Here is an 11,440-nt window from a genome sequence, read left to right as displayed (position 1 = left end):
GACTGGATAACTAATTGCGTAAGTGAATGACTCAGAACCATATCCTCTCAATCTGTTGCTTGAAGATCGATTTTAATATTATTCTCCCATGCACACATGGCGAAGTAGTCTTTTCCCTTCAAGTTTTGTGACCAAAATTTTCTATGCTTTCTTAGAACTCATGTGCATGCTACATGCCGAACGCGTTTTACCCTGATTCATTTGGCCGTCTTAACAACAATTGATGAAGTGCAAAATTGTTAAGTTTCATATTATGCAGTTTATCATCCATCATTTTGTTAGTTTCTCCTTTTGGGTCCATATATTCTCTTCAGTTTCTTGGTCTGAAATAACTTCAATCTCTCTTCTTCTCTTAATATGAGATACCAAGTTAGGCATCCATACAAAACAACAAGTAAAATTGTGCTTTGTATATTTTAATCTTGATGTACCTAGATTACGAACTCAGAGGAAAACAATCCTGAACTGAATGGTAGCAGCATCTCCCGATATACGTCTGCTCTTAGATTTATTACTTGTTTTTGTATTACCATTCTGTCCGCATTGTGGCTACCAGACGTAAACATATACATAGTTGTCTCTGCATCTGCCGCTAGGCAAACCTATGACAGAACTTCTGTGCTTTATAAAGCTCGAATATTCGACACCACTATTGCACGTTATTTTCAACTACGTCATCATCTCCCATCCTCGCAACCTATCACTCTAAGGTGCTTATTAATGTTATTCCTCCTATTTTTCTCTCTGAGTGGAAGTTGTCCAAGAGGTTTCCCTACCGGTCCTAGTGGCAAGCCCAGTTCTTCACAGCCACCTAGATTTCGCTGTTCTAACTATAAGAAATGACCTGTTTAAATCACAAGTTCCTCGTTATGGTAAAAGGTAAAGCTGTCTTTGTAACGGGCCATCGAGGCTCCCACATTTTTTAGACAACTGGCTCACAGCAGGAGGTGAGGTTGTCAGCCTTACTCTCCTGCCGCCCTTTACCCCCAGGGAGAATCCTGGTACATATTTCTGTTAGAGGCTGAATCGACCCCAGGGTCATAGTGCAACTGGAAAGATTAGGTCAATTGAAAAATCCAATTACCTCATTGGGAATCGAACCCGCCAACTTCTGGCTTGTAGCATAATGCCTCAACCAACTACACTACATCGTGCCCCCCCCACGTTATGTAACATCCTATATTGCTTATTTACTTCGTCTTTCTGCCTTTCAAATATGTTCTTGAGCGCTTCGATTTCAAACACTTGGAATTTATATTTGTTCAAAGCAAAATATCGCGTTTTACAGCCAAAGAAAACAAGCGGAAAAATTGTTGTTTGTGTATCGTGGTCTTCACTGGTTTGGAATGTGTGCGAGACAATAACAGTCTCCAAACTGAACAATAGAAACGTTTCCAGAACTTATTCTTCGCCTAATGTCATCATGAACCTCTTTAATGTTCTCTCATTTTCTGTCCGTACACTAGTACTCGTATTTTGATCAATCTCAAATTATTTATTGCATACAGTCATTATTGTAATTAAGATCTAAACGTTTGTGATGATGGTATATTAATACTTTGGCCATTTTGCTCAAAGCAAGAACTGTGGAGGCAGAGTAACAGCCGTTGCTAGGTAATGGCCCATACCCACGCAGCAGAGGAACGCGACACGTACGCTGTGAGGTCATGTAACAATAAAAGAGGTGTTGCAAACGGCGTTATCTGTTGGTCCGTACCGCGCTCGTTGCTACGCAACTGTGCAGTAAACATATCTCTGCAATAGTGAATCCGGACACAGAATCTAGTTTAAATAATAAACAGACGACGAATCATATCCGAAACCATAATATGTGTATTATTATAATTGCTGTTATCGTAATTTTGTGTATTATTGACGTATCCTCCTTGGTTCTGTTTATATATATTCCTGTTACAGTTCCCTTACTTTCCTGTATGATATTTTCTGCGTTACCATTTATATTACATGTATATATATACATATTTTTATGCAGGTAAAAGTTAACCTCGTCAGCATACACAGAATCAGTTATACAAAGTGTATATCACAAATCGCACTTACCCCACGCTAATGAAAATTAATAACTCTTTGTATGACTATGATAGTACTAGTAGAGTCATTGATTGAGGCACTATGTTACAAGCCGGAAGGTCGCGGGTTCGATTTCAGATGAGGTCACTGGATTTTTCAGTTGACCTAATCCCTCCAGCCGCACTATGGCCCTGGAGTCTTCTCAGACTGTAACAAAAATGAGTACCAGGAATCTTCCTGGGGATAAAGGGGCAGCCGGCGCGTAAGGCTGACAACCTCACCTCCATCTGTGAGCCGATTGTCTAGGAAACATGGGAACCTCGACTTCTCACAACCCTACGGGCTTCCGTGGCCTGTTACAGGAATAGCTTTACTTTTCATCTGCCTCACTAGTGTTGATATGTCATAATCTGAGGACCCTGAACCCTTTATTTGGAAATATTAATTTGCTGCAATGCTGTTTCGCGTAAGTTTATGAAGTAGTTTAAAATGTTGTGTTATATGGGAATCGTTATGAACGACGTAAGATCCGAATAGGCTGACGTTACATAATGTGTCCACATGTCTTCCTCATATTTAGAAACATAATGAAAATATTACATAGGGATAAATAAGCAACAGTATGCTTAGTGCATGTGTCCTAGCGACCATTGTCGGCGTAAGGAAGTTGTGGACTTTCCCGTACTTCCGGGGGGGATTTCCAAGCAGGCAACACATTTCGGTTTCCTTTAAGATTAGCTAGAAACGCTGAATATTTTCGTTCTATTTAGCAACCGATATGATGTTACCTCATTTGTTGCCTGCAAGCCAAGAACGTCAGATAATTTTATCGGCTTAGTTAGTTAGTTACTTAATTAGTTATTGGAGAGGGTGGGTTTCCCCATTCACTTAGACCTGTATTGGTCCATTGTGCTTCCCTCTATGATTTCTACCAGTCTCTATATCCTACCGGTACTGGTGCTTATCATCAGTCCCGCCCAGCCAGCGAGACCGGCTCTATTAGCTGAGATTTTATCGGCTTAGTAATTTTCTTCAGTTCCGTTGAATTATTTTATCTTTTTATTTCTCTTATGCATTGCCATCGTCTGGCAGTGCGTTTAGACGGAATTTGCCGCCGTACGTATGGCATATCTTTATCTTCACGAAGGTAAAGTTGTCCTTGTACTTAACTAATTAAGCATTATGCCATGAAGCCGTATAAGGGAGTAGATGTATAGATCCACATTTTCTTGACCTCGGTACTAGCTTAGGTGAGTGGTCAGCTTCACGCCTCTATCGCTTTACCCCCTGGGAAAATGCCACGGGTACCCACTGGGTAGGAGGCTGGGTTGGTCCCATAGCCGGTCTGGACGACGTGCAGAAGACACAACTTTTGACCATACCAGGACTTGAACTCCGGACCCGTCGGTAATCCAGCCCGTAGCCAGTCGCTATAGCGACTGAGCTATCCCGGCTATATTTTTCTGTTCATACTATTATTTATTCTCTGTATTGCATATTACGAAATGATGCAGTGATGATGCATTGTTGATCGCAATAATAAAATTTAGACGGACAGATTGTATGAAAAATCAAAACATGTACTCTGTTATATGTAGTAAGGTAAAGTTGTCTCTGTGCTTAAATAATTAAGCACTACACCATGAAGGTGTATAGAGGAGTGGATGTGTATATCCACGTTTCCTTGGCCTCGGCACTAGTTGGAGGAGAGTTGTAGGCTTCACACTTCGACCGCTTTCTCATGGGGAAAGATCCCGGCACCCAGTGGATGGGAAACTACGTGGTTCTGGGGCCCCCAGAACTGGTCTGGACGACATGGAAAAAATTCTTGACCCCACCGGGACACAAACTCCGACCCCTCTATCGTCCAGCCCGTAGCCAGTCGCGATACCGACCTGCGCTATCCCAGCTCTTTTTTAATATACATATCAGAATTAATACATTATCAGTATAAATATCAATGATGATAAGATTCTGGTAAGTTGTGCTGACTTAAACTCTAATTAATCCTCTGAAGTTAATTACATTGTTCTTCGAGATTCGAAATTTCCATAGCCTCAGTGCTGCCTTGTATGTACGTAATCCTGCTTATTCACTCACGAAGCCATGAAATCACGCTGTGCCGAAAATGTGATTCTCGGAAGGAATTCTTGTATAAATAAAACTGTGCTCCTCGTGTCAGAAGGGCCCTTCCTTTATCGAGCGTCGTTCACGGTCGACGCTTTTCTCCGATACATCAAGAGCGTCCCGACGAGTGACAACCGGAGACGATGCTTGTTATTAATTACATCCACCACTGCTAAGGCGTCCTCCGCCAGTGTAACCATCAGCAGACTTAGGAGCTGCTGACTGGATTGTCGTGGTAACCATAAGAGTTCGTTCCTTATTATCTTAGTGATTAAGTGGTTTGTATTGCACGATTTTAAGTAAACATTGTCTGTAACATCTTTAAGGATACAGTGTACCAAGAACAAGAAACCTCACAAAAGCAAACTTTTTATGAACAAAGAAATGTTATATCCAGGCGTATGTTGAAAACAGAACCAAGTAAGATTTGAGGCTTTCACGGCGGTGACTATGAAGAAAGCAGTCTTCTGGGATTTGGCACCGTGTATGTGGTGTTAACTGACGTTTCGGAGGAACGTATCGCCTCCATCTTCAGGGTAGAAGAAAAAATTAAGAAATCTGCAAGCGAAGAGACCGTGAGAACCGGTAAAAGCAGTCTGCTTTCTCACGGTCTCTTCGCTTGCAGATTTCTTAATTTTTTCTTCTATCCTGAAGATGGAGGCGATACGTTCCTCCGAAACGTCGGTTAACACCACATATACACGGTGCCAAATCCCGGAAGACTGCTTTCTTCAGAACCAAGTAAGTTTCTAATCATGACGTAACAACTTACGTCACTATCTCATGATGACGCAACCTCAAAATATTTTAAGATATAGTTGTAGTATCCCAGGAATCTCTTCCTTCTAATTGTTTTGTTATAATTTACTGACTTACGATCTTTCGTCTGTAAAGGTATATCCGCTAGTGCGTAAATGTAGACAAGACGGAAAGTTTGTGTTAACACGTTTTTGCAACAAGAAAACTTATTTTGTGGTAGCAGCAACATATCAGAATTAAATAAATTGTACCTTATGAATCATAAATGCCTACGCAGGAGTTTGCTAGACATACGACAGTAATCTGAAGATGGCTGCAAATTCTTATTACCCATCCAAAAATAAAATTGCTGAATATCGGTGCTTATTAATCAGTACTTCATAGGAATTCTGTGCTTCACTTAAGAAACAGAGTTTCTTATGCATGAGACTTTTAGAAGTACTACTGATGGTATACACAGTATGTAGCGGCTTTTAAGTACAAACGCTGGAATTGAAATTATGCGTTACGTATAGGAATAGTGTTCTGCCGCTTACTCACAAACATTCCTGTGACATGGCAACCTTACAGACTGACCACGTAGTTTGTAAATTAAATGTCTTCATCGGAATAGAAGTAAAATTCATAAATATTCGCATTTGTCATAGATGTTGTTATACTGTACCGTTGCTACACAGCAATGTATTACCGACCTTGTTAATTCAAGTGAAAATGCTTGTGGCTTGCCTACGGGAGGCGCCCGGTTCGAATCTCGATCAGGATACCGACTATCCTATTCGAGATTTTTCCCAGTGTTCTTCAGTTCCTCTGGGAAAATGGCCCGGTAATACCTTAAATTGGGCCACAGCAGCTTGGTTCCACATTCTTTCTAATTGATGTTCATGCTCATCCCGTCATTCAATTTTATACATTGTGAATTACTTAAAGCGTCGTTAAATAATGTTGACTTAGATAAACAAACAATACAGAACAATAAACTAAGTCTAGGATAGGCCGCCCCATAACTCAAGCGGTTAGTCGCTGGCTTCCCACCGCGGCGGCCCGGGTTCGATCCCGGGTCTGATCAAGTGGGATTTGTGGTGGACAAAGTGGCGCTGGGGCAGCTCTTGTTCGAGTACTTCGGTTTCCCCTGCCAATCTTCATTCAACCAATTGCTCCACAATCACCCTCACCTATCACCTGGGGCTGGTACAATAGGCCAGAAGTGGCCGCGGTGCAGGGGACTTAGTCCCACCCCACTAGCAATTAAAAGAAAAGTCTAGGTTACAACACATCATGATGCTAAATTATAATACGTTTGTCTCAACAGTTGTCATATTCATTCATATACAAAATTCACGGAGCTGACCCCTTTTGAGAAGCCGCCAGTTGTGCAGCTATTCAAGAACTTCCCAGCATTTTATGGAATCCGAAGGTTTATTACCATGTTCACAAAAATCCTCTACTGGTCCCTACCTTGAGATAGATCAATCCACCCCATCCTATCCCTCTACGATCCATTTTAATATTATCCACGCACCTACGTTTTTATCTTCCTAGTAGTCTCTTTCCTAATGGTTTTCCCACCAATATCCTATGTGCATTCCTCTTCTACCCCATTCGTGCCACATGCCCTGCCCATCTCATTCACCTTGACTTTATCATTTTAATTTTCATTCGTGTACTACAAGAACAAAGTGCTGTTAGAGAATCACAACTTTTTAACTGACTTTCCGCAACCCAGTTTCGCGTCAATCTAACTGTACAAATTACAACAACAAAAAAGGAAACCAAAAAATTATTATTCTCCCTGCCCTACAATATTTATCCCTTAGGAATACAGAAGAGAGGATTCGTCAAACCACTGGGGGATTATAAATCAAACGATACATATTTTTGTGTAAATCTGCCACCTCATTGAAAATAGGAAGTTTAATTTTTTTCGGACATAAATTGAGAGCTGTAGAATAAAACTGTACCTATCTTCGGTTATTTGGGAAAAGAGAGAATGCAGAATATTATGGAGACTTGTTCAGTTAGAAGTTGGCCTAGCCCCCCCCCCCCAATGCTTATGAGCGGATGAAACGCGACAAGAAAACAAGCGCCTCGGCAATGGAAGGAGAGAACATAAGAAATTAACCACTACTTTTATATCATATGAATTGTTTCATTGTCTGAACTTACCACAGTTCTGGCAGAGGATCTCCTTGACGGCTTTCACAATCTTCTCATTTCTCTTGACGGGTTCTCCACGGGCTTTGAAAATATGTTGTTCAATTTTATCAACAAACACAATGTACTTCCCTCCACGTGTAATATTGGCTCTCATAACTCTATTCTTATTCCCACCATCATCACACTTGCGAAAATTATTACTAGCTCTTGCCTTCTCAGCAAACTGTAGCCTCACTGCGCTTCTTAAGAATCCTGGTTCCGAACCCTTGTACACCTGTTGTACCACGAATGTCACGTTGTATACTCCGTCTCGAACGGGACTCCTAGACCTAGCTTTTCCCTCAAACACTGTTTGGGCTAAGTAAGTTTTGACCCCAACATCGTCTTCAGGACATGACTTAGAAAATGCAGTACCTCCAGAAAAAGATTTCCTTAGTAATCCGGAAGGTACTATTTGGCCAGTTGTCGCTCTGCGACCAATGGGGGCAGCGGTTACTAACACGTTCTTATCAGTGCAAGATCCTGATAGGAGTACTAATATAGCTACGAACACTAGGAACACCACTTTGTCACACAGAGAACGCCGACTCCTAGTCCTACTCCAGGTGATTCCGTGAAGAAACCTCGCCGACATGTCCATCAGCAGTTTCATAATACTATTATTTGTTTCTGTTCAGTCTCTCGCTTTGTGCGCAGTCTAGTTGTGGGTGAGGTCCTTCTTTACTTAATCGAAATTTCTTCTGGGGTGTTTACAGAACAGGAGAATCGGATTTAGCACAGTTGGAGAGTATGAAAACGTGATAGCGAAAAGGCTGTTAATACATAGTATCGGGGAGGGTATTGCTGATTTCGAGGGTCGACCAAGGGTTACTGTTCTGATGTTAGTTATGGCACGTGATGTGGTTGAAGAAGACATGGCTTCCAAGTGCTAAGCCTACTGTGCTCAATCTTGCTGCTGCTTTGAAACACAGGATAGTTTCCCTCTTCCCTGTTAACTATTTCGTCACAACTATTAAGTAATCTTTGTAAAGAACAACGCGACTAACTTAACTTCCGCTTTTTCTCTCATTTCTTAATAGACTCTTCGTTCTCCTTGATTGGTTCGCGTTTGTTGAAGCAAGGCGCTCTTCTTCCTTTATAAGGCTTCAAAATGAACATAAACCACGCCCCCTTTCGTTGCACGTTGTAAACACACTTATAACGTGGACATTTAAGATATTAGATAACTTCTTGAAAACGACACTTTGAAGCAATACACACTTTTGTTTTAAATTTCACTTTATATCGAAAATTCGTTGATTTTTGTTAGCTTTCACAATTGATCAAGTTCATTTTCAATTAAACAGAATTATTTTTTTTTTTTAAATCACGACTTGTACACACTATTTTATTATTTTTAAGAACTGCTCTCACGAGATGTAACTACCCAGTAGTTTGCCGTGGTGTCCAATTGGAGAAGGGTTAGTGTTGGCCGTCTTCTGCCACTGTCTTGCCGCCAGCTACCGTCTTACCCGCTCTGAATTTTCACACGCAGCTACTGCCTGCTATCTACTACGACTACCACCACCACCACCACCACCATCACTACTACAGCTGCTACTGCAAGAGCTTCAGACGGTCTCGAGCAAAAGTCACACAACTCCCCGCTCCCGTTGATGTCTCTGTCCTCGTCTCCGTTATAGTACTACAGCGAGCGGAGAACTGGCCGATCGCAGGATAGGAACCGCGTACTGTTACGGCGACGTTTTAGGAGGTTGTCGAGGAGCTGAAGAGAGAAAGAAGGAGGGGCCGGGTACTTGCCTTGCCAATGCTTTCCATTAGCTTTAGCGCGCTCTGTTCCCCCCCACTAACCTTATTCCCCCTGCACCAAACAACACTCTCCCCCCCGCCTCGCCATCTTCATCTCTATTCTATCTCTTCCATTTCTTCCTCTTGTTCGGCAAGCCGATGTCAGACGATGTAGGTCGGGCAGAGTGGAAGATGAGTCACTAATGATTCCTCGGCCAGCCTGTGATAAAGGAGTGATGCTTTTTTTATTCTCAGTGTAGATCTGGTTGTGATAACCCGTGTATAATTGCAATTTAATTTGAAGCGATTTGTAAGGAAAGATAAAACTGAACACGATAGACGGACATCTATTTCCACTTTTATTGACCTTAATATTTACAGTTTTGTGATTAAAACAAATCAAAATTTTGCTTCGATCTGTCTTCTCGTCTGCTGCCTAAAGACGTAAAATCAAGATATACAAAACAATAATTTTGCCTGTGGTTCTGTATGGGTGTGAAACTTGGTCTCTGGCATTAAAGGAAGAACGTAGACCGTGTGGCCCTTGAGAATAGGGTGCCGAGGAGAATATATGGACCGAAGAGGGATGAAACAATAAGAGGTTGGTGACAACTGCATAATGAGGAGCTCCTAAGTTGTATCTTTCGCCAAATATAATTAGAACGGTGAAGTCAAGGAGAATGAGATGGCTAAGACATGTAGCATGCATATGGGCGAAGATGTGGGAAAGCCAGAATGAAAGAGACCACTGAGAAGACGTAGATGTAAGCGGAAGGATAATATTAAGATGCATGTTGGAGGAATGAGATTGAGTGGTATGGACCGGATTGATCTGGCTCAGGATAGGAACCAGTTGGGGGCTATTGTGAACACTGTAATGCACTTCCGCAATCCGGTCAAGATGAGGAACCTTTTGCTTAACTCAGTGGGTTGCAGCTTCTCGAGAAGAACTGTACTCCATGGAGTTGGTCCCCTGCTATAGTTTCCACAGAGATACACCGCGGGATATAAGAAGACGATTTAATCGATACAGAACTAACTAACGAAGTAGGGCTTATTTCTTTCGAGAAGCCACCAGTCGCTCAGCTACTCCTGAGTCAAAGGAATCCAGTCCATATTCTCACTGTCTATTTCTCCGAGGTCCGTTTTAATATTATCGTCATATCTACGATTAAATTTCCCAAGCTACGCCTTTCCCTTGTGTTATTTTCGATTTAAACTTTGTTTACATGATCGCTCAGTCGGTATAGCGACGGGCTGCGGGCGGACGGCCGGAGTTGAAGGGCCCGTAGGGGGCAAGAGGCTTTTCATTTCTCCATAGCGTCCAAACCAGTCCAGCCTCCTTTTCAACCAATACCGGGGAAATTACCATGGGGGTTAAGCAGCTGGAGCGTGAATCAGACCATTCTATCCATCTAGTGCCAAGGTCAGGAATGGTGAAGCTATGTATCCACTCCGCCATGCTTCTTTGTAGCGTGATTTCTTAATTAATCAGACACGGAGGCAAATTTATAAATAAATATCAGATCAAGAAAATTACGCTACGATACTTTAAAGAGATTTTAATTATAACAGCGGTTTTTATTTTTTATTATTTGTTATTGGTGATAATCAGGGCCCGGATTTTGATGACATATCATCTTTTTTTCCTTATATCCTATGCGATGCTCTTAAATATATAAATCTCGGATATGAGCTGCTGGTTACAGAAATGTAAATTTTATAGGTAATTTGTTGTCATTTTTTGACATTTTTAGGTTTACGGTCATTTTTTTATTTTGGGGGTAATTTTTTGGTATATTTTTGGACTTTTAATGGTATTTCTTGTCATTTTTGGCCATTTTAGGGAATTTTTCTTCATATGTTTTCTGAAATGTGAATAACATGGAAGCGAAGTGTTCTTTCTTTTCTTCTTTAGGTAATTTTTCTGTTTTTTCGGTCATTTTTTTAATATTTTCAGGTCATCAAAATCCGGGCCCTGCATATTACATTTTTGGGTCATATTTTAGGTCATTTTTCTGTATGTTTTCGGTAATTTTTTTAAGTATTTTCAGGTTATCAAAATCCGGGCCCTGCATATTACATTTTTGGGTCATATTTTAGGTCATTTTTCTGTATGTTTTCGGTAATTTTTTTAAGTATTTTCAGGTTATCAAAATCCGGGCCCTGGTGATAATTATATGAGGGTTTTGCTCCAGGGATCATCATCATTATCAACTGCAAGGTTTAGACCTCTTGATCTCTTCCAATATACGGGGTTAAACGAATTGATCTTTTAATCTTTCTGGTAGCCGACCTGTCTTCTTCTTTATGATGACAGTCAAACAGCTTCTGACGAACTCGACTAGTTGGCATCCTTTAAATATGTTATCAATAATATTGTTGGCTTAAAAAAGTAAAGTTTACCCTGTGCTTAATTAATTAAGCACTACACATTGAAGGAGTATTGGGGAGTTGGTGTATAAATGTATATTTACTTGACCTCGTCACTAGCTGGAAGTGAATGGTCAGCTTCACGCTCCGGCCGCTTTACCCCCGTGGAAAGAGCCCCTGGTACCCATTGGATACGAAGCTGGGTGGA

At 41.2% G+C, this 11,440-nt stretch overlaps 2 protein-coding genes across 18 annotated transcripts in view; one reads left to right on the top strand and one right to left on the bottom strand.

Moving 5' to 3' along the window:
• The window catches only part of LOC111871351 (protein vein), a 330,532-nt gene extending 321,757 nt beyond the window's left edge, over positions 1 to 8,775 (bottom strand). For all 7 annotated transcript variants that reach the window (XR_004513760.1, XR_004513761.1, XR_004513762.1 and 4 more), the window contains exon 1: positions 7,081 to 8,775. Coding sequence is in view for 3 of the 7 variants with exons in the window: in XM_033754221.1 (XP_033610112.1) it covers positions 7,081 to 7,723 (643 nt within the window). In the remaining 4 variants the exon portion in view is untranslated. The remainder of the gene's footprint in view (positions 1 to 7,080) is intronic.
• The window catches only part of LOC111871353 (ubiquitin-like-conjugating enzyme ATG10), a 647,673-nt gene that overhangs the window by 345,167 nt on the left and 291,066 nt on the right, over positions 1 to 11,440 (top strand). The gene's annotated exons all lie outside the window — the stretch shown is intronic.

Source organism: Cryptotermes secundus, unplaced genomic scaffold (genome assembly GCF_002891405.2).
Source record: "Cryptotermes secundus unplaced genomic scaffold, Csec_1.0 scaffold122, whole genome shotgun sequence".
Taxonomy (NCBI): Eukaryota; Metazoa; Arthropoda; class Insecta; order Blattodea; family Kalotermitidae; genus Cryptotermes; species Cryptotermes secundus.
This window is presented reverse-complemented; position numbering and strand designations above follow the sequence as displayed.